This window comes from Geotrypetes seraphini, chromosome 10 (assembly GCF_902459505.1).
Source record: "Geotrypetes seraphini chromosome 10, aGeoSer1.1, whole genome shotgun sequence".
In the NCBI taxonomy this organism is placed as follows: Eukaryota; Metazoa; Chordata; class Amphibia; order Gymnophiona; family Dermophiidae; genus Geotrypetes; species Geotrypetes seraphini.
The window spans coordinates 93,715,634-93,742,895 of record NC_047093.1 but is presented as its reverse complement, the minus strand read 5'-3'; the positions used below and the strand labels follow the sequence as shown (position 1 = coordinate 93,742,895).

The 27,262-nt window shown below is 42.8% G+C and overlaps 1 protein-coding gene across 10 annotated transcripts in view; it reads left to right on the top strand.

Annotated features, from left to right (window-relative positions):
* Positions 1-22,801, top strand: part of EHMT1 (euchromatic histone lysine methyltransferase 1) — a 642,972-nt gene extending 620,171 nt beyond the window's left edge. For all 10 annotated transcript variants that reach the window (XM_033961438.1, XM_033961434.1, XM_033961436.1 and 7 more), the window contains 2 exons: positions 10,409-10,584; positions 20,558-22,801. In XM_033961438.1, coding sequence (XP_033817329.1) covers positions 10,409-10,584; positions 20,558-20,729 — 348 coding nt within the window. In that variant the 3' untranslated portion in view covers positions 20,730-22,801. The remainder of the gene's footprint in view (positions 1-10,408; positions 10,585-20,557) is intronic.
* Positions 22,802-27,262: the final 4,461 nt, after the last annotated feature.

Sequence of the window (27,262 nt, the reverse complement as noted above, 5' to 3'; positions counted from 1 at the left end):
CAAAGTCCAGGCTGTGCTTCTTTAGCTTCCAGCTGGCTTAGGGTTCTCTCTCTGACCAGGGGGCAATTGCCCTAGTTGCACTCCCCTAACATTATTCTTGCCAAGTGTGACTAAAGTATTCTGTTAGCTTGATTTTTCTATGTAGCATTCTGTAGTAATTTGGTTTGTTCAGTTTTCACAATAGTGAAGGGGATATTTGTGAAAGGGAGGGGAGATGGGTTTTGTTGAACCTTGCTCTGTTTTATTTGTGTTGATAAAATGACAATTGTCAGAGGAGAAGCTTCCGCCCACACACAAGCGATTGAAGGGCAGCACAGGCAGGCTTCGACAGCATCAGTTTCTTTTCTAAAGCGCCGCAAAGGTAATGCGGAGGGAGGGAGATAGATTTGGCTGGAGGTAGGGAGGGAGGGAAGAGGCCGCGCGCGTGATTGGTGACCGTGCGCCTTCCCTCTCTTAAGTTTCTTTATGCTGCAAAGGTAAGGGGGAGGGAGGGATATTCTCGGGCCGCTGAAGGTGGCAAGAGGGAAGGGTGGATGCTACGGGGACAGGGCGGTGAAGGGGATGGTGGGTTCAGGGACGGTAGTCCGGTAACGGGGACAGATTTTAGCTCCGTGTCATTCTCTAGTTACTATAACAATAAAGTAAATCCCCTTAATAGGATTGGATTGAATTGGATTTATTTAACTTGATATACCACCATTTATGTAAGTATTAAGTGGTGCACAAAACTACATAATATGCAGCAGTGTCTTAACAGGTCACATACACTATTAGTAATTATCAAAAGAATAAGTTTTAATATAATACTAAACCTAATAATGACCTTCCAGATCAAGCTGTCAAATGACCTAGATATTCACATAATAGTCCTGAAATAGCAATCTTTTAACTAGTTTCCAAAAAGTGGGCTAGGAAAGATCAAACTGAAACCTATCCTGGCAAAAGTTCCAAAGCATTGGTCCTGCATACGAAAAAGCTCTTTTCCTGGTTGATGTAAGTCTTATTACCTATAGGGTAAGTAATTGAAGAAGATTCTTTTGAGAAGAGCACAATGATCTCACTGGCTCTTACTTAGTGAGTTTTTCTGATAAATATTCTGGTTGATTCAAATATAGGACCTTAAAAATAAGGCACAATAACTTGAAATCAATATGTCTAATGATGAATAGCTAGTGCAGCTAGTATAGAACTGGAGTTATTTGGTCAGCCTTTTGGCTCCACTAATGAGCCTAGCAGCCATATTCTGCACTAGCTGCAGACACTGCAAACTTGCCTTACTAGATCCTAAGAGGAGAGATTTACAGTAATCCAATCCATTTCTAATAAAAACATGAACAACTTCCTGTCAGCTTACACTAAATACTTTATCGCTTCTTTAACTTCTTTCCAGACTTATGGGTTATCCTCTTCTGCCAGCAAATGGCGACTGAGAAATATTGGCTGAAGAATATCACGCTATATACCAGTATATACTGTGCAGCCACAGCCAGTAGTTCTTACTCTCCAGCAGATGGTGAGATAGCATCCTGTTCAGCTTGAAGATTTTCATCTGTTAGGCTTGGTCTAGCAGGATTGCAGTGGTAGGCTCCCCTAGGACATTTAAGAAAAATATTTAAGTCACATTAAATTAAACCAACCTTTTTACAATAAAACAGTCTGTGTTTTCCCCTCCTCCACAGTATGCACAGTCCTCCTATATAAAAAATTATTGAACATCCAAGTCTGAAATTTCATATAGTCTTCTAACCACTGGGCCACAGACTATTACCGCCGGGCCAAGGGCTGTGCTGAACTGGGCTGCACAGAATTTTTTATTTGATTTACTTTACAGACAGTCCCTGCACTTCTCTTCACAAAACTGCGAGCAGCAGCTCCTACATGCTGCCTGTGGCTGACCTGGCAGCCTTCCTTCTAAGCTTCAGGGTCAGCCATAGGCCACATGTAGGGACCGCAGCTTAGTAAACAGAGGTGCGGCTGGGAAGAGGGAGCCGGCCAGAACAAATAAGCATCCGTGGGAGGGAGGCATGAACTTGGAACTAGAGAATGACACGGTGACTGTTATTCGTGGGTAGCCTGCCAGAAAGAGGAGAAAAAAAAACTGATTGCCTTGTATACAGGGACAAGGCCATTCACCGCCCCATGGAACGATGAATGGCCTTGTCCTTGCAGTTAAGTATTTTGCATGCGTTGCCTCACTTATTACTCCTCGCGATTGCGCAGTCCAGCAACATCCTTCCTCCCTCCCAATCGCTGCAGTCTGGGCATCTCCCTCACCTTCATTGGCGATTTTCATTTTTCTTTTCTTTTATTTATTTGAACAAATTTTCAAGTTACACAACTTGTTAATGAAATACAGTGCAAAAGAAAAATATAAAGCAATTATTTTAGAAGATGAAAAACTAAGCACTTTCTCAGACCACTATAGTAAAGGGGGGGGGAGAACCAAAAGAAACAAGAAATGGGAGTACCATTAATAGATTAACATAAATAGAGGAAAATTGCAAAGATGGACTTCATTGGGCTTTACTTCTTTTCTCTTTAGATAGTGTCTGGTCCAGCAGGAACTTATCTAACCTTTTCTTGAATCCCTGGAGGGTGCTTTCCCATATAACAGCCTCTGGAAGAGCATTCCAGATTTCTGCCACTCTGGGTGAAAAAGAACTTCCTTACGTTTGTATGGAATCTATCCCCTTTTAACTTTAGCGAGTGCCCTCTCGTTCTTGCCACCTTGGAGAAGGTGAACAATTTCTTTTTCTCTACTATGTCAATTCCCCTCAATATCTTGAATGTTTCGATCATGTCCCCTCTGTCTCCTCTTTTCAAGGGAGAAGAAGCACAGTTTCTCTAGCCTCTCATTGTATGGTAACTCCTCCAGTCCCTTAACCATTTTTGTTGCTCTTCTCTGGACCCTTTCGAATAGTACCGTGTCCTTTTTCATGTACAGTGACCAGTGTTGGACGTAGTATTTCAGGTGGGGGCGTACCATGGCCCGGTACAGCGGCATGATAACCTTCTCAGATCTGTTTGTGATCCCCTTCGTAATCATTCCTAGCATTCTGTTCGCCCTTTTAGCTGCCGTTGCACATAGCACAGACGGTTTCATTGACTTGTCTACAAGTACTCCCAAATCTCTTTCCTGGAGGCTGTCTCCAATTATAGCACCGGACATCCTGTATTCGTGCATGAGATTTTTGTTACCGACATGCATCATCTTGCACTTATCCACGTTGAACCTCATTTGCCATTTCATGGCCCATTCCTCGAGTGCATTTATGTCTCATTGTAGGTCTTCGCGATCCTTCTGTGCCTCACTACTCTGAATAACTTTGTATCATTTGCAAATTTAATCACCTCACTCATGCCAATTTCTAGGTCGTTTATAAATATGTTGAAGAGCACAGGCCCAAGCACCGAACCCTGCAGCACTCCACTTGTAACGCTTTTCTAGTCCGAGTATTGTCCATTTACCCTCACTCTCTGTTTCCTATCCGCCAACCAGTTTTTAATCCACATGAGTATATCACCCTCAATTCCATGGCTCGTAATTTTTCAAAGTAGACATTCATGTGGGATCTTGTCAAACGCTTTCTGAAAATCTTGATATATGATGTCAACTGGGTCACCCTTGTCTATCTGCCTAAATAGCGAAGAAGTGCAGTAAGTTTGTCAAGCAAAATCTTCCTTTGCTGAAGCCGTGTTGGCTGGTCCTCATCAGTTAGTGTCCGTCAAGATGATCAATGATGCTATCCTTTATCAATGCCTCTACCATCTTTCCCGGTACCGAAGTCAGACTCACTGTTCTGTAGTTTCCCGTAGTTTCCCGGATCTCCCCTCGAACCTTTCTTGAAGATCGGCGTCACATTTGCCACTTTCCAGTCTTTGGGATCTTTCCTGATTTGATCGACAGATTGGCTATTAGTTGAAGCAGTTCAGCTATAACCCCTTTCAGTTCCTTGATTAGCCTCGGGTGGATACCTTCCGGTCCCGGGGATTTATCGTTTCTAAGCCTGTCAATCTGCCCGCATACCTCTTCTAGATTGACTGTCGACCCTGTCAATTTCCTATCTTTATTTCCTGTGTATAGCCTGTTGGCTTCTGGTATATTGGATATATCCTCTTTGATAAATACAGACGCAAAAAATGTGTTCAGTTTGTCAGCGATAGCTTTGTCCTCCTTTAGTACTCCCTTTATTCCATGGTCATCTAACTGCCCCACTGCTTCCTTTGCGGGTTGTTTCCCCTTAATATATCGAAAGAATGGCTTAAAATTTTTTGCCTCCTTGGCTATTTTTTCCTCATAGTCTCTTTTGGACCCTCTTACCGCCTTATGGCACTTGCATTGATGTTATTTGTGCTTTTTCCTGTTTTTGTTCGTATATACTTATATGTACTCTACATGTGTACACATGTGTTTTATACATTGCAATGCCACTTCTGCTTCATCCTAACTATGCCCTGGGATTTGTGACATATCTAAATATAGGTGCGCGGTCTTCACAAGTGGCAAGTTTTTACACACGCATGCTCTAAAACAGGGGTGCCCACACTTTTTGGGCTTGCGAGCTACTTTTAAAATAACCAAGTCAAAATGATCTACCAACAATAAAATTTAAAAAAACACAAAGCACTGTACGCAAAGAAAATGTTAATTATCATTTATATTCAGGGTTGGGTTTTTTTTTCAAAGAGTGGAACACTAAATCTCTGGAGAAAGCCAGAAACCTCTATGAATGAACATTCAAACCAAAAACCAGGTTTGTATACCACAACTTGAAAGTTATGTCAGTGTTGAGAGGAAAGGTCTCAGATATCCTGCTTCGTTCAATGAATGAACATAAATAGATTAACAAATGCAGGGTGGATTATCGTTCATCGACCAAAACCTCTTACTCATTGATTTAAGCTTGTGTAAATCTGTCATGCACCATAAATATCATGTTCAATAATACCAGCCAAAAGTGCACTTAACTTAAAATGTCTTCAAATGTGCTTTAGTGCCTTGATGTAAAGTACATTATGCAGTGAAATATTCACCCGACGGGGCCCGTTTCGCCACTCAATTATGGCTTCCTCAGGTTGTTCGTGGAAACTGCAACATAAAATCCAAATAATTATTGTTTCTACAAAACTTTTAAATTGTGTAAACATTAAATAATGTAGTTGACAGCTATGACATTCATTTCCAGAAAATGGCGCTGGTGAATACAAGACGCCGGACATGCGCATTAAATTCACAGTCCTCTGACGAATCTGATTGGTTAACCCGAACTCTCCATTCATAAATAGTTAGAGGGGATATCTTAACCCCTCAAATGCTACCTAAAAACATGTCAAGAAAATTATCGAAAAACATATCAGAAAAATATTTTCCATCCAATATTAATATTCAGTCCTTGTGGTTGTAAAGAGTTTAATTTGAAAATTCATCTTGCTTCTCGTTTCAACAATTTCTTTTGACGGTCACCCCCTCTAATGTTTTTGGGTTCTTTATCTATGCAAAAACATTTGAGTTGACTGAATTGGTGGTTCATTTGTTGACAATGTTCAACTAACGGGTTGTAACAATGCCATGTTTCAAGCTTGATTTGTACTCACACATTCTGATGCGAAATGCTCTGATAGATTTGCAGACATAGATTCTTGAACATGGGCATACAGTGACATAAATAATGTAGTTTGAATTGCAAGTTAAAAAATGTTTGATGTTGTAAATTTTATTGTCAATCGAATTTTTAAACTCCTTACCCTGTATCGTCAAATGACAAATGCTGCATTTGCCGCATCTGAAGAAACCGCAAGAAAGAGTTTTGTCATCAACCGCGGTCTTCATGTTAAGCACTGCTGGGCACAAAATGTCCTTTAAATTCCTCTCCCTTGTAAAGGCTAACCTTAAGGCAGTGTCTTGAAATAATGGATTTGTTTGAAGAATCTTCCAATTTTTCTTCACAATAGATGCCGGTGTCTGTGCATCCACCGTGAATTGCATGACATATGTGAGCACCTTATCTTCCTCAACTTTGTTCTGATTTTGTCTATGCATCAATAGATCATGGTTCATGTATTTTGCACGTTTGAAGGCACGATGAACCACTGAATCAGAGTATCCCCGGATCTTTAATTTCTGTGATAATTCTTTGGCTTGAACTTTAAACGATCTCAATGTAGAACAGTTTCTTTTTAAACGTAAAAATTGTGAAAATGGGAGACTGTCTCTCAATTTGGCTGGGTGACAGCTCTGATAATTCAATAATGTGTTACAATCAGTAGGTTTTACATAGTGCAAAATATAGACAGCCTAAGAACATAAGCAATGCTTCCACTGGGTCAGACCTGAGGTCCATCGTGCCCAGCAGTCCGCTCACGCGGTAGCCCAATAGGTCCAGGACTTGTGCAGTACCGTATTTTCACCCATATACCGTGCACCTGTGTAAAACGCGCACACGGGTATAGCGCGCGGGGAACACAAATTTATGTTAAAAAATTTTAATATAGCGCGCACACGGGTATGCCGCGCATGCTAAAACCTCCTCCCGCCTACTCCGAACCGGCATCCTCCCCCCCGCTCGCTTACCCGAGAGAGCATTTTTTTTTTCATTGAAATCCGGCATTCCCCCTGCGAACAGACATCCTCCCCCCCCCCCCCCGCTTGCGTCACCCCCCCTCCCCCGCGATCCTACATCCCCCCCAGCACCGCAAAACATCTCTTACCTGATTGGGCACCGGCACCAGCACCAATGCACAGGATGTACCAGTGCCAATGCCCAAAGATCCTCCCTCGGGTTGGGCTGGGCTGGGCGGTGCGAGAGAGATCCTCCTTCTTCCTGCGCTGGGCTGGACTAGGCTTTGAGCATTTGCGCATGCTCAAAGCCTTCTGGTCTTGCTCTCTCCGAGATTATCTCCAGCCCGGCGCAGGAAGAAGGAGGATCTCTCTCGCACCGCCCAGCCCAGCCCAACCCAACGAGGGAGGCTCTTCGAGCACTGGCACTGGCACATCCTGTGCATTGGTGCTGGTGCCGGTGCCCAATCGGGTAAGAGATGTTTTGCGGTGCTGGGGGGATGTAGGATCGCGGGGGAGGGGGGGTGACGCGAGTGGGGGGGAGGATGCCGGTTCGCAGGGGGGATGCCGGATCGGATTGAAAAAAAAAAGTTGTAAAACGCGCTCACACGTATAACGCGCACGGTTTGTAAAAATCGTGTATAACGCGCACGTTATATGCGTGAAAATACGGTAATCCTCTATCTATACCCCTCAATCCCTTTTTCCAGCAAGAAATTGTCCAATCCTTTCTTGAACCCCAGTACCGTACTCTGCCCTATTATGCCCTCTGGAAGCGCATTCCAGGTGTCCACCACACATTGGGTAAAGAAAAACTTCCTAGCATTTGTTTTGAATCTGTCCCTTTTCAACTTTTCTGAATGCCCTCTTGTTCTTTTATGTTTTGAAAGTTTGAAGAATCTGTCCCTCTCTACTCTCTCTATGCCCTTCATGATCTTGTAAGTCTCTATCATGTCTCCTCTGAGTCTCCGCTTTTCCAGGGAGAAGAGCCCCAGTTTCTCCAACCTTTCAGTGTATGAAAGGTTTTCCATACCCTTAATTATTCGTGTTGCTCTCCTCTGGACCCCCTCAAGTATTGCCATATCCTTCTTATATAGAGGCGCACCATTGCCCGATACAACGGCAGGATGACTTCCTTCGTTTTTGTTGTAATACCCTTCTTGATCGTACACAACATTCTGTTCACTTTCTTTGGACACATTTTGATCACTAAATTGAAAATAAAATCATTTCTTTCTGTCTCCCTGCCCCCTTTTATTTCTGTCTGTCTGTCTTTCTCCATGCCCCCTTTTTTTCTGTCTGTCTTTCTCTCTCCATGCCCCCTTTCTGTCTGTTTTTCTGTCTCCCTGCCCCCCTTTCTTTTTTTTCTGTCTCCCTGCCCCCCTTCTTTCTTTGTCTTTCTCTCTCTATGCCCCCTTTCTTTCTGTCTCCCTGCCCCCCTTTTTTGTTTGTCCCTGCCTGCCCCCTTTCTTTCTTTGTCTTTCTTTCTCCCTGCCCTCCCCCAAGCCACTGCTGCTGCCATCGGGGAACAGGTCCCCAAGCCACCGAGTTCCGAGCTCTCCCTGCTTCCCAACACCATAAAGAGGATGCAGAAGTGCCGGACTGACCAGCCTTCCCCACCCAACGTCAATTCTAACGTTGGAGAGGAAGTTCCGGGCCAGCCAGGCAGCAATTGGCTGGCCCAGAATTTACTCTCCGACATCAGAATTGACGTCGGGTGGGGAAGGCTGGTCGGCCCAGCACTTCTGTGTCCTCTTTACAGCGTCAGGAAGCAGGTAGAAACATAGAAACGTGAAGGCAACGTGAGTCTTATCACGGAGCCCAGGATGGGCTCCGCGATCGACTCGTGTTGCCTTCACGATCTACTGGTCGATCGCAATCGACCTTTTGGGCACCCCTGCTCTAAAAGATCCTTTTTTATATGTTAAACAGACTTTACAGGAGGAAAACTTTATAGAATTATACTCCAATAAGGTAATTCTATAACAGTACATCTCTGTGTAGGCACCTATGCCATAAAGGAAAACAGGTATAGAATAATGATGTAATTGAGTATGCATGTATACATATATATATATTTTTTTATTGAGTTTGCAGTAAACACTTGTTACAGAAAAACAGAAAAGGTAAATTATACATAAGAAAAATTTATAATTGAAGCATTTCAAAATATTTTCTTTCTTAGACCACCATTTAACGGAGGGGATCCATTAAACCCATAGAGGGGATTTTCATAAAGAAGAAACAAAATTTAAGAAAGCTGAATACGATTAACAAACTCAGACTTTCATTTATCCCAGTTAAACCTGTAAATCACTAGAAATCCTTTTAAGGTCTAGAAAGGCGCTTAATTGCGATGGCACAAAAAAGATATACTTAACCCCCAAATATTGAATCAAACATTTGCAGGGGTATGCTAGTAAAAAGGAAGCCCCCAACTTTTTAACTTCTCATATGGACAGGAATTCTTTTCTACAAGTAACACACATGTATGTGTGTATGCAATTGAGCATGAACGCTTATGCAGCCAAACTGCAGAGATATAGGCATAAATTATAGTATTTTATAAGTTCTGTACATAAGGGCAAGTCTTGACCAGAGTCCACCTACGAAATACCTATTTGTAAAATACACCCATATTTATAGAATAGTGCTTAAGTGAATTTTTGGCATTTACACATATAATTGGCCTGTAAATGTTAATTCCATTTTATAGAATTACCCCCTTAATGTTTTCATAAATCTCTAGAGAGGTTTTATAACTGGATTCTCTGGCCTTCATGTAGCAGTTTTCAGTTAAATAATTTGGGCAGCACCTAGCAATTCACTGTGAAGGTGAGTAGTCATATTCAGGTACAATTCCCTCTACCCCCTAATATTCATTGCTATTTAAGCAGCCAAGGAGATAGACTGTTATCTCACTAAATATTTGTAGTTAGTGGCTAGTCACTAACCGACTATGTTGGGAATATTCAAATGCTGGCCGGCTAAGTTTAGTGGGCAAATCAGACCACATAAATAGTAGTCCTATCTTTGTCTACTACAGCAGTGGTTCCCAACCCTGTCCTGAAGGACCACCAGCCAGTCAGGTTTTCAGGATAGCCCTAATGAATATGCATGGAGCAGATTTGCATGCCTATCACCTCCATTATATGCAAATCTCTCTCAAGGTTATCTAAAAAACCTGACTGGCTGGTGATCCTCTAGGACAGGGTTGGGAACTACTGTACTACAGTACTAACTTAACTGGCCAGTGCTGAATATATTCTTAGCTGGTTAAGTTAGAACCAGCCATAAAAACCCAGTGCTGGCTGAAAATCAGGCCCAATATGCTTTTTCCTATCCAAAGGGCTTACAATCTGAATTTGTTTCTGAGGTAATGGAGGATTATGTGACATATCCAAGATCACAAAGAGCATCAATGGGATTTGAACCTTGGCTTTCCTGGTTCTCAGCCTGCTGCTCTAACCATTAAATTATTCCTCTACTCTTGAAGGACCCTTGCAGCCAATATCTAATCTAGGTTTTGTGGTGCCAACCAAATCATAATATATGTTTTTTAATGAGACATCTTTTAGATAAGTAACAAAATCAAGACAGGCAGAGACATACAAAAACAATGTGATATTTTTCCCCTCTTTTCTCAAATTGTACTGTCTAATGTGATTAAAAGTGACCCCTTTAAAATTAAATCATTTTACCATGGGACTAGATAATCCTTAGAGTTTGGTGTACATCTGGAGCCAAGTTTTCTTGCTTCTGAGATAACTGGATTATCTTTCAGTGTGTGCAAGAACTACAAAGGTGCAAACTTGCAAGACTGCCTGAAATATTAAATCTCTCTTTCTATAGGATGGAGAGGTGTACTGCATCGATGCTCGTTTCTATGGAAACATCAGCCGCTTTATAAATCACCTCTGTGAGCCAAATCTCATCCCTGTACGAATCTTCATGTCACATCAAGACCTGCGCTTTCCCAGGATTGCATTCTTCAGTAGCAGGAAAATAGAGGCTGGGGAACAGTTAGGGTAAGTAATCTCTCATCCATTACTCTCTAGCCATTGGCTTCATTGCATCTTTTGGGTGTTGAATATTCCTTCTAGTGCAATAGGTATGTCATTCTGGACAATAGGATATTCTCCCCATGCTCGCGAGCTGTACAGAAGGAATCCATTCCAGGTTTTCAACTCTTCCTCCTCCTCCAGAGGGCTCTGCTGCCCCTTCAGTTTTTTTCCTTTTGCATGCGAGATGGAAGGTGTCTTTTAGAGAAGGACGACTGGAATCCTGCAGGACCCTCCTCAGTGTCATCGGGATCCCACAGGTTTGGAAGCATCTCGGGGGCTCGAATACCTTAGTGCACCTCCTTTTCCTGCCCTCCATCCACACTCACTCCTCTATAAAGCAGTGTGCAGTGCTCCCAGCATGCCGCCCATAGCAGACCCGGAAGCCTTCCCTCCGACGTCAGAGCCCTGTGAAGAAGTGCGGCTGGAAGGCAGGAAGGAGGCAGCTGACCTAGACAGCTCCGGTACAGTCTTGCAGGAGGGGGGTACCGAAGTATTTGGGCCACAGAAAAGAAGTAGGAAGTGATCGAGCACGCCCACCGGACCAAGGAAGGGAGAAAGAGGGGGCTTGAACTTGGGATAATGGAGGGAGCGCATTGGGACATGGGAGGGGCCCAAACCTGGAACACAGAAGGGAGGGAGGGAGCATGTTTGGACTTAGAAGGAGAGAGGGGGCATGAACGTGGGAGAGAGGAAGGGAGCACGAACTTGGAACATAGGAGGGAGGGAATGAGATACTGAGGTGGGGGAGGGAATAGAAAGGGAGTATTATTAGGTGTGAGTGTGTCAGTGAGAGGGAAAGAGATGGTGCACATGGGGAATGGAAGAAAGAGGAGAATTTTGGGGCATAGGGAGGGAGAGAAGTGAGGTAGAGATACATAGGAAAGAGAAAGATGTCTGTATTGTGTTCAAAAGAAAAGGAAATCCGTTTCTCGTTTTATTTCTATAGTGCTGAAGTACTTGCTGACCCTTGCTGTGGCTGGTGGGGATCCCCAAGCACCACCAGCTGAGGACTTCCTCCAAAGACAGCCAGAATTCCCCTCCACCAAGTGCAGCAGTCGTTGGTAGCATCCATGAGCCACTGAGGTGCCAGCATCTGTGATTCAGTGATACTACTGCTGCCTGCCAAGCTTAGCAAAAGGGACCCCCGGCCACCTTCAGAGGAAGTCCTCAGCTGACATAGCTTGGGGGTCCTCATCAGCTGGAGTATTTATATTTTATATTTACGTTAGAGGCTCTGGCAGAGACCCGTTTATAAGTATGTATTCTTCCCAATGAATAAAGTGTCTTTGCTGCCTTTGACATTGTTGATCACCGCCTCCTCCTCGACATGTTTTCCTCACTGGGATTCCAAGGTTCTGCTCTCTCCTGGTTTTCTTCCTGTCTCTCTCGTCGTACCTTCTGCATATGTTACCGTGGATCCTCCTCCGCTGCCATCCTGCTGTCTATTGGCTTACCCCAAGGCTCTATCCTGGGCCCTCTCCTCTTTTCCATATATACCCGCTCTCTTGGTATGCTGATCTCCTCTCATGGTTTCCAATATCACCTCTGTGCTGATGACTCCCAGATCTACCTCTCCACGCCGGATATCTCTGCGGGAGTTCAGGCCCGAATTTCAGCTTGCCTGTCCAAAATTGCCTCTTGGATATCTCACCACCATCTCAAACTGAATATGGCTAAAACCGATCTCCTTATCTTTCCGCCTAAACTCACCTCCACCTGGTCTCTATTTCGGTAGATAACGCTATCCTCCTCCCTGTCTCGTCGGCTCGCAACCTTGGGGTGATCTTTGACTCCTCTCTGTCCTTCTCTGCTCAGATCCAACAGACCGCCAAATCCTGTCGCTTCTTCCTCTATAATATTACCAAAATCCTTCCTCTTCTCTCTGAACACACGACCAAAACCCTTGCCCATGCTCTTGTCACCTCACACTTAGACTACTGCAACGTACTTCTCTCAGGCCTCCTGCGTGCCCACCTCTCACCTCGTCAATCCGTTCAAAATGCTGCTGCGCGACTCATGTTCCGTGAGAGCCACTATTCTTACATTACCCCTTTCCTCAAGTCACTTAATTGGCTCCCTGTCTACCTCTGAATACAGTTTAAGTTCCTCTTGCTGACTTACAAGTGCTTTCGCTCTGAAGCCCCCCACCCCCCCTCATATCTCTCTTCACTGATCTCTCCCTATGCTCTTCCCCGTGATCTTTCTTCGTCGGGCGAGCCCCTCTTATCTGTACCCTTCTCTTCCACTGCCAACTCCAGACTCCGTCCCTTCTTTCTTGCAGTGCCATATGCCTGGATCAGGCTACCTGAATCAATACGTTGTGCTCTCTCCCTAGCAACGTTCAAATCCAAGCTATTAGCCCACTTTTTAAAATCTGTTTTCAACTCCTAACTCCCACTCACTGTTGTCAAGATACCTATACCCACTGTATCATTTCCTCTACAATAATCTCCCCAACCACGAAATCTCATGTCTAAATTAGATTGTAAGCTCTTCTGAGCAGGGACTGTCTATTGTATGTTAAAATGTACAGAGCTGCGTACGCCTTTCAGCACTTTAGAAATAATAAATAGTATAGTAGTAATTTGTAAATGAGTCTCTACCAGAGCCTTTAGTTCAGTAGCATAAATAAATGAAATAACTACTTCTGAAATTTATAGGGACAGGCAGGGACGGATTCAATAGCGGGTGGGGATGGATTCCAGGGGGGTGGGCGGGGCTGGGCAGGGACGGGTTTGATTCTACCAGGGATGGGTTTCATTCCCTCGGGACCCGTGGGTACGGGCTTAATTTCTGTCCCTGTGCAACTCTCTAGTTTCTTTCTGATCTGCTCTGCATATTTCTTTATTATTTTCAGTATTTTTCACGGTTTTTGTGGCTATTTTGTGGTTTTTGTGGCTGGGGAAAGCTCTGCCTGTGTGGAGAAGAAGCAGACTTGAGTCTGCAACCAGGAGGGTAATTTCTTGGGGACCTGTTTGGCCAGCCTGCAGAACATAAGAACATAAGCAGTGCCTCTGCTGGGTCAGACCAGAGGTCCATCATGCCCAGCAATTCGCTCACGCAGCGGCCCATCAGGTCCAGACCTGTACGTAACCCTCTGTCTATACCCTTCTATCCCCTTTTCCTTCAGAAAGTTGTCCAATCCCTTCTTGAACTCCACCGTACCCTGTCCTATCACACCCTCTGGAAGCGTATTCCAGGTGTCCACCACCCGTTGGGTGAAGAAGAACTTCCTAGCATTGGTTCTGAATCTGTCCCCTTTTAATTTTTCCGAATGCCTTCTCGTTCCTGTAGTTTTCGAAAGTTTGAAGAATCTGTTCCTCTCCACTTTCTCTATGCCCTTCATGATCTTATAAGTCTCATATCAACTCTAAGTCTCCGCTTCTCCAGGGAAAAGAGCCCCAGTTTCTCCAGTCTTTCAGCGTATGAAAGGTTTTCCATACCTTTAATCAAACGTGTCGCTCTTTTCTGAACCCTCTCGAGTATCGCCATATCCTTCTTTAGGTACGGCGACCAATATTGGACACAGTACTCCAGATGCGGGCACACCATCGCCCGATACAACGGCAGGATAACTTCTTTCGTTCTGGTTGTAATACCCTTCTTGATTATATCTAGCATTCTATTTGCTTTCTTAGCTGTCGCTGCGCACTGTGCCGACGACTTCATTGTCTTGTCCACTAATACCCCTAAGTCCCTTTCTTTGGTACTCTCACTCAATAACAGCCCTCCCATCGTGTAGCTGTACCTCGGGTTTCTGTTTCCCACGTGCAAGACCTTACATTTCTCTACTTTGTGGAACTCGGGATCTGTATCCCCAGTAGCTTAGCTTACCTACTGAATGTCAGGGTCTTGAGCGCAGGCTGTTAGGCATCCACAGGGGTCTCAGTGGGGCTCTTCAGAGTGCCGGCTGCATATTCGCCTTCCCCCCCCCCCTTCATGTGCGCGGTTCCGTGGGGGTAAGGAAAAGTCTGACTTCAGTTTGACTGGCAGCCTGAAGATCTCAGCATTTGAAGGACTGGCTGATTGAGGTAGGGATTCGTCTCCCAGATACAGCTGTTACTTAGAGCTGAGGCAGGCTGCAGCACCTTCCGAGCACTTGTCATAGCAAGTAAGGCTATTACAACCTATAGGCAAAATTAGGGGGAGGGGCCTGAAAAAACTATTTTTGAAGGTTTCTGCCACATCCTGTAGGAACCCTCACCTCTAAAATCCTGTTTTCTGAGGTTTTTTTACTTGAGCTATTTTTTTGGCACCAGAACGCTGTCATCTTGAATTTCCTGATTTCCCTCCCCCCCCAAAGTCTAGCCTTACCTGCGTATTTTCCGATTCAGCAGGAACTTGTCTAATCTTGTCTTGAATCCCTGGAGGGTGCTTTCCCCTATAACAGCCTTCGGAAGAGTGTTTCAGATTTTTACCACTCTGGGTGAAGAAGAACTCCCTTACGTTTGTACAGAATCTATCCCCCTTTAACTTTAGAGAGTGCCCTCTCGTTCTCTCTGCCTTGGAGAGAGTGAACAACCTGTCTTTAATAAGTCTATTCCCTTCATTATCTTGAATATTTTGATCATGTCTCCTCTGTCTCCTTTTTTCAAAGGAGAAGCCCAGTTTCTCTAATCTCTCACTGTACGGCAACTCCTCCAGCCCCTTAACCATTTTAGTCACTACTCTCTGGACCTTTTCGAGTAGTACAATGTCCTTCTTCATGTATGGCGACCAGTGCAGGATGCAGTATTCCAGGTAGGGGCGTACCATGACAGTGGCATGATAACCTTCTCCGATCTGTTAGTGATCCCCTTCTTAATCATTCCTAGGATTGTGTTTACCCTTTGTGCCGCCGCCACGCATTGCGCGGACGGCTTCAATGAGTTGTCTACCAGTACTCCCAAGTCTCTTTCCTGGGGAAGGTCTCCGAGTACTACACTGGACATCCTGTATTCGTTTATAAGGTTTTTGTTACCAACATGCATCACCTTGCACTTATCCATGTTAAACCTCATTTGCCATGACGCAGACCATTCCTCGAGCGTGTTTATCACGTTGCAGGTCTTCGCAATCCTTCTGTGTCTTCACTACTCTAAATAACTTTGTATCGCCCACAAATTTAATCACTTCGCTATTTGTACCAATTTCCAGGTCGTTTATAAATATATTGAGCATGGGTCCAAGAATTGAAACCTGAGGCACTCCACTTGTGACGCTTTCCAAATCCGAGTATTGTCCATTTATCCCCACTCTCTCTTTCCTATCCGCTAACCAGTTTTTAATCCATGTGAGTACTTCACCCTCGATTCCATGGCTCGCAATTTTTCAAAGTAGATATTCAAGTGGGATCTTGTCGAACGCTTTCTGAAAATCTTGATATATAATGTCAACTGGGTCACCCTTGTCTATCTGCCTATTTACTCCCTCAAAGAAGTGCAGTAAGTTTGTCAAGCAAGATCTTCCTTTACTGAAGCCGTGCTGGCTGGTCCTCATTAGATTGTGTCCATCAAGGTGATCAATGATGCAGTCCTTTATGAATCTAACAAATTTTCTGGAAAATTCCTTGGAAGTAATTACTGAGAGGACTACTCTCATAGTGACGTTTGCCTTGGAATATGATAGGATTTAATTCTTCAGACTTACTTCAGACATTAATGAACAATTTCTTGGTTCATCAGTGCGTTTGTTTCCTTATATATCGCAAATGACACAGAAGAGGTTTTATGGCATATAGGCCTAAAGTTCTAGCTTTGAGAGCATCCTTTATATTAAAATTTCCTGAAAAATGTTGTGTTATCACTAGGTGGGAAAATTTTTTTTTTTTAACCGAAGCAATTGTTGTACTTTATTCGGGCTAAAGTAGAGGGAGGAGTATTGATGGAACGATAGTCTTACCCACAGCTTAAAAAAAACCAGATGCCATCTTTGATCCTCTAGTGCTGTCCTCTTAGTAATTTTTCTCTGAATTACATTTTATTTTCTTGGGTTTTAAATATTGTGGACTTAATAATTAATATTTATTTCTGTTTGGTGAATGATATCACCGTAACAATTATGTGGGGAATACTATTATGCATCTGTATTCAAGTAGTATATGCTTGTCTTTAATTTGCAAATCTATAATTAAATTTTTTTTTTTTTTTAAGATTTTAACTTATGTTACTAATTTCAACACGTTAATCACATTCTCCCTACCCCTACCTCTGGTGTCACTCCGAATTTTCCTGTTCAGATGGCATCACTAAGCACATGCTGCCTCTCTGTCGCTAGAGTACTGTTTCTCTAGCATCCCTGCCTCCTCTGATGAAATTTCCTCTGTTTCTTATGGACAAGATGTTAGAGAGAGAGGGCTCTGACAACAGAGAAGCAGCATGGACTTAGTGTTGCTGTTTGTAGAGGTAAGTTCAGAGGGCCGCGAGTGGGAAGGGATACTGAGATGCCAGAGAACACAAAGGTGGCAGGAGAGAAGAAGCTGAAGGGGTGGGGATAGGAAAGAAAAAAAAGATGCCAGAGTGCCAGTTAGTTTGTGGGAATATGCAGACCAAAGCATCCTGTGATGCTTTGGAAAGTGAGTTGGTCCCCATAGAGGGGAAGGGAAGAGAAAAGAAAAGAATAGCAAAGGGATGAAAGATGGAGGAGATGGTGTTCATGGAGAGAAGGAGTGAGTGACATAGTAACATAGTAGATGACGGCAGATAAAGACCCGAATGGTCCATCCAGTCTGCTCAACCTGATTCAATTTACATTTTTTAAATTTTTTTCTTCTTAGCTATTTCTGGGCAAGAATCCAAAGCTCTACCTGGTACTGTGCTTGGGTTCCAACTGCTGAAATCTCCGTCAAAACCTACTCCAGCCCATCTATACCTTCCCAGCCATTGAAGCCCTCTCCAGCCCATCCTCCCCCAAACGGCCATATACAGACCATGCAAGTCTGCCCAGTACTGGCCTTAGTTCAATATTTAATATTATTTTCTGATTCTAGATCCTCTGTGTTCATACCATGCTTCTTTGAACTCTGTCACCGTTTTCTTCTCCAGGCATCTCCATAAGGTAGAATTTCCTAACATTGTTCTTGAATCTACCACCCCTCAACCTCAAATTATGTCCTCTGGTTTTAACATTTTCCTTTCTCTGGAAAAGATTTTGTTCTACGTTAATACCCTTCAAGTATTTGAATGTCTGAATCATATCCCCCCTATCCCTCCTTTCCTCTAGGGTATACATATTCAGGGCTTCCAGTCTCTCCTCATATGTCTTCTGGCGCAAGCCTCCTATCATTTCGTCACCCTCCTCTGGACCGCTTCAAGTCTTCTTACGTCCTTCGCCAGATACGGTCTCCAAAACTGAACACAATACTCCAAGTGGGGCTTCACCAATGACCTGTACAGGGGCATCAACACCTTCTTCCTTCTACTGGCTACGCCTCTCTTTATACAGCCCAGCATCGTTCTGGCAGCAGCCACCGCCTTGTCACACTGTTTTTTCACCTTTAGATCTCCGGACACTATCACCACAAGGTCCCTCTCCTCATCCATGCCTATCAGCTTCTCACCTCCCAGCATATACGGTTCCTTCCGATTATTAATCCCCAAATGCATTACTCTGCATTTCTTTGCATTGAATTTTAGTTGTCAGGCATTAGACTATTCCTCTATCTTTTGGTGATCCTTTTTCATATTTTCCACTCCCTCTTCGGTGTCTACTCTGTTACAAATCTTGGTATCATCTGCAAAAAGGCACACTTTTCCTTCTAACCCTTCAGCAATGTCACTCACAAACATATTGAACAGGATCGGCCCCAGCACCGAACCCTGAGGGACTCCACTACTCACCTTTAATTCCACCGAAAGACTTCCATTAACCACCTCCCTCTGGCGTCTGTCCAACAACCAGTTTCTAACCCAGTTCACTACTTTGGGTCCTAACTTCAGCCTGTCAAGTTTGTTCAACAGCCTACTATGAGGAACAGTATCAAAGGCTTTGCTGAAATCTAAGTAAATTACATCTAGCATATGTCCTCGATCCAGCTCTCTGGTCACCCAATCAAAAAATTCAATCAGATTTGTTTGGCACAATTTACCTTTTGTAAAGCCATGTTGCCTCGGATCCTGTAACCCATTACATTCAAGGAAGTACACTATCCTTTCTTTCAGCAACACTTCCATTATTTTTCCAACAACCTAAGTGAGGCTTACCAGCCTGTAGTTTCCCGCTTCATCCCTGTGACTACTTTTTTGAATAGGGACCACATCCGCTCTCCTCCAATCCCCGGGAACCACTCCCGTCTCCAGAGATTTGTTGAACAAGTCTTTAATAGGACCCGCCAGAACCTCTTTGAGCTCCCTCAATATCCTGGGATGGATCCCGTCTGTTCCCATCACATTGTCCACCTTCAGTTTTTCAAGTTGCTCATAAATACTCTCCTCCGTGAACGGTGCAGAATCTACTCCATTTTCTCATGTAATTTTGCCAGACAATCTCGGTCCTTCTCCAGGATTTTCTTCTGTGAACACAGAACAGAAGTATTTGTTTAGCACATTTGCTTTTTTCTCATCACTCTCCACATATCGGTTCCCAGCATCTTTTAGTTTAGGAATTCCATTTTTCATCTTTCACTAATATATCTGAAAAAAATTTTTGTCGCCCTTTTTTACATTTTTAGCCATTTGCTCTTCCGCCTGTGCTTTTGCCAGACGTATCTCTCTCTTGGCTTCTTTCAGTTTCACCCTGTAGTCCTTTCTGCACTCCTCTTCTTGTTTTTTTTTTTCATATTTCACGAATGCCAACTCTTTCGCCTTTATTTTCTCCACCACTAGTTTGGAGAACCATATCAGCTTCCTTTTTCTGTTGTTTTTATTTATTTTCTTCACATAAAGGTCCGTGAGTGGAAGGTGAAGAGGAGATGATGCCCATTGAGAGAAGAGGAAGGGAGATAGGAGAGGAGATGGTACTTATTTAGAGGAGGGGAAGGGGGAAAAGGAAAGGCAGGAGAACATAGTGCCTATGGAAGGGGAGAGAAAGTGAACATAGTGCCTATGGAAGGGGAGAGAAAGTGAATGAGAAGGGAGGAAATGTGTCCATGAAAGGAATGGAAGAGGTGGAAACTAGATAGATTTGAGGAGGAGGAAGGAAAATGGAAGAAAGTTGAATGTTATAGATTGATATAGGGTAGAAAGTGAAGGAGGAGAAACAAAGAAATAATAAATAGACAGGAGGCCCTGAAATCAGAATTCAGAGCACAGGGAAGCAGAATTAGTGATAGGGAATGAGATAATTAGAAAGATAAAATCATAGACAACAAAGGTAAAATAAATGATTTTAGTTTAGTTTAGTAATTGAAATGTCAGATTTGAGAATTTGAATCTGCTGTGTGTATTATTTATTTTAATATTTATAAACCACTTATAACCTAAGCGGTTTACATTCAGGTATGCAAGTATTTCTGTCTGTCCTGGTGGATTCACAATCTGACTAATGTACCTGGGGCAATGGAGTGTTAAGTGACTTGCCCAGGGTCACAAGGAGCAGCGCTGGACTTGAACCACTAGGCCACTCCTCCATTCCATTTCTGTGGTGTACAGGAGGAGATGTGAGGGGATACTTTATGCAATTAATCATGTGATTAATTATGCAATTAAACATTTTAATCAATGTAGAGCCCTAAAAATTATATATGCAATCAAATACCAATTGATGTTATATTGGAGGGAAAAAACCCTCAAAATCAGCATCATAAAATTATAAATAGTCATAGAAATAATCTGTAATTGCAGCTTGGTTTAAGGTAGCTTCTACTCACCAAGAGCACAGGGATAGCAGAGCACTTCTCTGCTGCACTCTGAAAATACAGGGAGCAGTTTCAGTGGAGTATGTTGTGATACTTATGAAATATCTTTTGAATGTTGTTCAGTGTAACCTGCACAAGCCTTTATTTTTCTATATTTGCTTTCAGGTTTGACTATGGAGATAGATTCTGGGACATAAAAGGCAAATATTTCAGCTGTCAGTGCAACTCACCGAAGTGCAAGCATTCAAGCAGCGCTCTGGCAAAGCGTCAAGCCAACAAGCCCCAAGATGCACATGAGAATGGACTCCCTGACACCAGCTCTGCTAGCCTTTCATGAAGGCCATGGTTTATACACATCCCTCTTGTACCCCAAGAAACAAACTCTTTTAACCCTTTTTGATATACGTATTCACTTTCTGAAAAAAAGCCCATAGGGATCCTGGTGTTTTAGGGCTGTGCAGTTGACTCTGTTATTTGAGAATTAAGGGATTAAATTTTTTTGTGGGTAAGTTACTACGTAAGCCATGATAGGGTGGCTGAGCATTTTTTTGCAAGTGAAATGTAGCAGCTGCTGGTTAACCCTCCTATTAAGGGAGAAACAGTGTTCTTGGAGCCAAGGGCATAATGCAGTACTGAAAAGCTAAAAATGAAAATCAAACTATTTTTGTTTGAGTACTACAGCCTTGGGAGGGTGGTTTAGGACGAATGTGTGGTGATCACTGCACACTTTAATACGTTTTAATACATTTTTGAATAACTGATCAATTTCTAAAATATTAAAATTAATTAATTGGCAGAGCCCTGAGGATACATTTCTGAAATGGTGGTTCCTTAAATATAAATATATAATATTCTTCCTTTGCCCCTGCCCCTCTCAGGATTGTACCACAAGGTTGGATTCCTGGCTATGATGGGACATCTATAGGGTAGTTTCCTTTCTGACAAATGCCAGCTATTTATCCAGTACCATTTTTATTTACCCCTATGAAGCATTTTGCACCTATTGCTTATCCTCTTTGTCTGGTGAATGCTGAACGGTCTCTCCCATCATAATCATCCGTTAATGTTCCCCAACATCCAGTGTCTTATTCAGTGCGCCATGTCTGACATTACAATGTACAAGGTTTCAGTCTTCTGAGGGAATTTAGAACAATTATGCACAATTGTAAAATAAAAAAGACCCCCCCCCCAAAAAAAAAAAAATAATAATAATAATTGTCAAATCCTTTTTACAATTGTATTTCATGTGAAGGAACTCTGCAGCTATGCTGCCTACCATCAGAAGGGCAAGGAAACACTTAGCACACTGGCCAGCCTTTCAAAAGGTCAGAAAGGGCTTAGTATTGCTGGGATTATCATTTCGTGGTACAATTTTGTAATTTCATTGGGTAGTGACTCTGAATTTCCTTCTAGGGTGCAGCCAATGTTAATAGAAGGGTAACAAATGACATATATCTGTCTCACAGGCACACATACTAGTATGGACCAGTAGGACAATAAAATGAATTGTCATTCCAGGCAGGGCTGCTAGGGGAAACAGGAAAGGCTTTTTTTTTACCCCTTGGGTTTCATATTGAGAGAACTTATTACTGTATCCCTGGCACAATTAAAACCTTTTGTTTCAATTGTAATGTATGAATGATGCTTTTACAGCTACAGTACACACTCCTGAAACTCAGAAACAGTGGGTGTGTGGAGGATGGGGGGAGGGATTTAAAAAGGAATTTGCAAATAACTTTAAATCTTTGGTTTTAACCAGATCAAGTGCTGCTGCTCATGTGAATTTTGAGAGAGCTGTCTGTGCAGGACAATAGCTTTCTTTTAACAGTGAGAAAATTTGTAAGTCATCCACATATCTGTTCTCTCCAGGCTTTGTTCCAAACTGTGCACCTTTTGATTAACTTTTGAAAGCCACCCGCTCTATTTAATAAACTGAATTGTTATTTTTTACCATTATTAAACATTGGGGGGGAGGGAGTTATAAAAGACAAGGTGCTGATTCTGGTGTGATTTTTACTCACCAAGTGAATATTCAAACTATCAATTGTACAAAAAAGAACAAAATGATTTTAGTATAAACTTACAGGAAAACTTTTTTTAAATTGTTAGTATTATTGTAGTGTGAATAAATTTTGCCATCAACTTTTGTGTGATGGCTTGTAAGGTCATATCTTTTTCATTTTTTGTCCCCCTATGCTTTTTAAATACTGTAATTAGTGCAGTAACTGTTCTTTTTTTTCTTCTTCTTCTTTGTGCAAGTCTTCTAAACTATTATTGAATAATGTGGTCATGTTTGTTATTTTATTTTTCTGTTCAGAAATGTTTTTGACAGTTTAAAGGGCAATCTTTTTGCTCCAACCATTAACTGTTCTGTTTTCAATTAAAAATAAATAAAAAGACAGTACTTTACATGAATGTTAAGCTTTGCTTTTTCAAGATAAATTTTGTGATTGATCATTATTACCTTGACAGCACTAACTGAAAGTTGTATAAAGATGGCTGGAAGATGCTCTCTCATACAGTTTTAATCTTGAACCCTCTGGTGACCTGTTTAAAAAAAAAAAAAAAAAGGTTTTCTTTAGGGTTACTAAAAGTCAATAGGCAAAATGATAGAAACTAATATAAAGAATAAAGAGGCCCTTTTACTAAGTTGCAGCTTTTTTTGTTCACTAAGGCCATTTTTTATTGTGCAATACTGGCTTGTGCAACACTTGAGCACTGCTTGAGAAAATGTATCCAGAGACAAGCGCAGTTTAAGATAAGTAGCTTGTCATTTTTTCAAATCCTTGAATAGTGCATACATTGTGGACAAATTTGCACTGATACTGAGGTTTTTTACAAAAAGAGTTAAAATTATATATAATTTAAAAAAATTTTTCTATAAGAAATATTTTAGGATTAAATTATTAAAGTTTACATGTTTTAAATCTAAGCAGTCAATGATTGGAGCAGGGAGCTAAATCGCTACGCTGATCACTCGAGTTTGTGATAAAAGTACTATGCGTAGGCTCCAGTTCTGAGACCGTAGTAAAATAGTGTGATGCACTTTATGGTTATAGTGGTATGCTAGCTTGTTTCCATTTTTTATTGTAGCCATAAAAATGGTCTTTTTCATTTTTTGTATTAACAGCCATTTTTAGTGCAATGTGTCTAGTAGTCCTGAAATGATAGGGTTCTTTTGTATCTCAACTCACAAGTGAGTTGCTGAAAACTGTCAATCGTGTTTTCAACTCTGCCTCCTTCCCAGGGAGCTACTCCTGCCCCCTCAATCCAGTTTGTTTTCTGCAAGCAAGTTGCTCAGAAATGCTTCTGATTTGCTCTGCGGCTTTATTCTTTTCAGGTATTTTTTCTCAGTGTTCATTTGGAGGCTCGGTGCCCAGATGTTTCCACTTGCTGGGACCTCTTCCTGGGAGAAGATGCAGACCCGTGTGGTGAAGGTCTGCTGCTAGCAGGATCAGCCCTTGGAGACACCTAGCTAGCCAGCCTGCTTTTATATTTTTTGAGCTCAGGGGCTATCCTCTGTGTAGCTGCTCACATCCCTGATTTACTCAGAAGCTTGAGCGCAGGCTGTTTGGCCCCTTCCTGACTTGACCAGGTCTAACAGTGAGCTAGCTGTGTGAGGTTTTCCAGCGGTTGATGCTCAGTCTGACCTCAGTTCAATTGGTATCCAGAAGACAAGGTTCATCCAGCAAATCTGTGTGGCAGAGATCTCCATTTGTTCCTGCTGAAATCCTATGCTCAGACAGGCAGGCACAGCATGGTACAGTGAGTAAAGCTAAGAACATAAAAATTGACGCTGCTGGGTCAGACCCGTGGTCCATCGTGCCCAGCAGTCCTCTCATGCAGCGGCCCTCTGGTCAAAGTCAAGCGCCCTATCTGAGACTAGCCCTACCTGCGTACGTTCTGATTCAACAGGAACTTGTCTAACTTTGTCTTGAATCCCTGGAGGGTGTTTTCCCCTATAACAGACTCCGGAAGAGCTTTCCAGTTTTATACCACTCTTTGGGTGAAGAAGAACTTCCTTATGTTCGTACAGAATCTATCCCCTTTCAATTTTAGAGAGTGCCCTCTCGTTCTCCCTACTTTGGAGAGGGTGAACAACCTGCCCTTATCTACTAAGTGTATTTCTTTCAGTACCTTGAATGTTTCGATCATGTCCCCTCTCAATCTCCTCTGTTTGAGGGAAAAGAGGCCCAGTTTCTCTAATCTTTCGCTCTACGGCAACTCCTCCAGCCCCTTAACCATCTTAGTCGCTTTTCTCTGGACCCTTTTGAGTAGTACAGTGTTCTTCATGTACGGCGACCAGTGCTGGACGCAGTACTTCAGGTGAGGGTGCACCATGGCCCAAATCTGTTCGTGATCCCCTTCTTTATCATTCCTAGCATTCTGTTCGCCCTTTTCGCCGCACATTGTGCGGACGGCTTCATCAACTTGTTTATGTGGAAAATTGGGGGGGGTCAGTCTCCAAAACTCATTTTTGAAGATTTCTGCAGCCAGAGCATAGCCCCCCCCATCTCTAAAACCCCCTTCCCTGTATTATATGATTTTCGGGGAAGTCTCCATGGACTGCTTTTGGCACGATTTTACTGGCAGCAGCCATCTTGGATTTTAAACAATCTTTTTTTCTGAAGCTTCCATCTGTCTCAAAACCCCTCAATTTTGTTTAAAATCGACAGAGATTAACTCCTCAGACCTTCTAGATGGCTGTCTAGGGAGTGTCTGTGTTCCGTGTGCAATGGAGTATACAGGGGAGGGGTTGGAGCCTTGGCCTCAGCTTCCTCCAAGTCCCCTAGGGCTGGGGATTCACAGGAGGTTCATTCCCAGGGGAAGAGGCTCTTTCCAGGCCTTTCTGAAAGTGGTTTGGTCAAGTACAGTCGTATAGATGTCGCAGAACCCAGAAGGACCAGCAGATTTTGTGAGCCTTTTGTGGAATCCTTATTTGAACTTTCAAGAGTCCTCATTGTCTGTTTTCAGCGCACCAGTAGTGGTAGAATATGGAAACTCTTCTCAACATGTGGACCTGGACCAGGAGGTTCAGTCTGTTATCCCAGGATAAGCAGGCAGCATATTCTCAACATGTGGGTGATGTCATAAACAGAGCTCTGTAGTGGACAGCCTCGCAAGCACACTTGCTCGAAGAACTTTCAAAAAGTTTGCGAGTGCTGCACCACTCATGTGCAAGTGCCTTCCCGCCAAACGTAGGTCGTGCGTCTTCTCTGAGGTACCTCAGTTCTCATTTTTCCACAGAGCCAAGAAGCACCTGTGTTTCTCAGCTCTGCCCGTCTTCGAATTCTGCCTTCTCGCACCGCGGCTTTTCTTTCTTAATTTGTACTTTTATTTTGTAGTCGCTGTGTGGCGCATCTCAAAAAAAAAAAAAGGTTTAATTTTTTTCGTTGGGGGCCGCAGCAGTAACAGCTTCAATGCTCATAGGAAATCTAAGAGCAAGATGGCGGCTGAGTAGCGTGTGAGCTGACCTGGTCTCCACGCTGATGGGGAGAATCCTGGCTATTTACCCCATTGTGAGCTGAGTTGGCGGCAGTTGTTGATGCTGGAGCGGAGCGGGGCTTCTATTTTTCCTGCGGACTTTGAGCTGTGCTGGAGGAGGCTGAGCTCCCCTATGGTCCTTATATGTGCTGATTGTAGTCGGAAGTAATCCTTGAGAAAGTTGGAGGCAGACCTACAGTGCAGCACCAGATGACTTTGGATGCAGATAAGTTGATTTTGAACTGCTTATCCTATATTGAGAGCTGGGTTGAGTGGTGGGGGAGAGGAGAGTGGAAGAGGAACCATTGTCTGAGACTGGAAACGGATTAAGCATAAAGGTAGAGTTCCTGAAGGCTTCTTGGCAGTGATAAGGCCCTATAAATGTTTTGAAACTTTACATCTAAATATAAAGGGCATGTTAACTGCGGGAATATGGCTAATAAAAAGAATAGGCCTGACCTTAAAATGTTTGCCAACCGAGCAGAAGATGTAACTGAAGTGCCAGCTTTAGAACAAAAATTAACACATGAAGAAGAGGAGGCAACTATACTGGGAAAAGAAATATTAGAACCATTAGAAACTCCTTCAGCAGATTCAGCATTGGCCAGCAAGGGAGACTTACAACAATGAATGGCTGATATGAAGCTTTCATTAGCAGTCTTCACTTCTGATATCAAAATACTGTAAATATCGATGGCCTCCATAAAAAAAATGGATGATATGAGTCAAAGCCTTCAAGAATTTGAAGAGCGGGTTATCTCGCATGAACACGAGATATTAGAAATTCAACAACATTGCAAACAAATAGACCTATCAGTGGAAGAGTTACTCCTTAAAGTTGAAGATGGAGAAGACAGGTCAAGGTGAAACAATCTGAGATTCCAAAGAAACGCAAGACCATAATGATTTAACAGTCTTTATGTCATAAGTTCCTACAAGCAGAAAACCCAGATGTAGATCTTCCAGCTATAGAATTTGAACGGATACATCGAGCTCTGGGCCTACGTAAATTGGAGAGGCCAAGAGATATAATAGCTTGCTTCTTAAGATACCCTCAGAAAGAGAGAGTTCTACAAGCAGCTTGGAAGATTGGCCATTTGATGTGGAGTAATACGAAAGTGAAACTGTTTGGAGACATCTCCTCAGTGACTGAAATGAAGACGAGATTGCCGTGAAGTAACCAGATGCCGCTATAAATGGCACTACCCATTTGGGATTTCCTTTATGCTAGAAGGCAAACTACATAAAATTACATCAGCTTCAGAAGCCCAACAGTTACTTATACAGGTCAAACTTTGGATTATCGAAGGAGAAAAACACCAAAAGGAACCATCACAACCTCCACTTATGGAACCACCATAATATGGAACCATCAGAAATGGCATA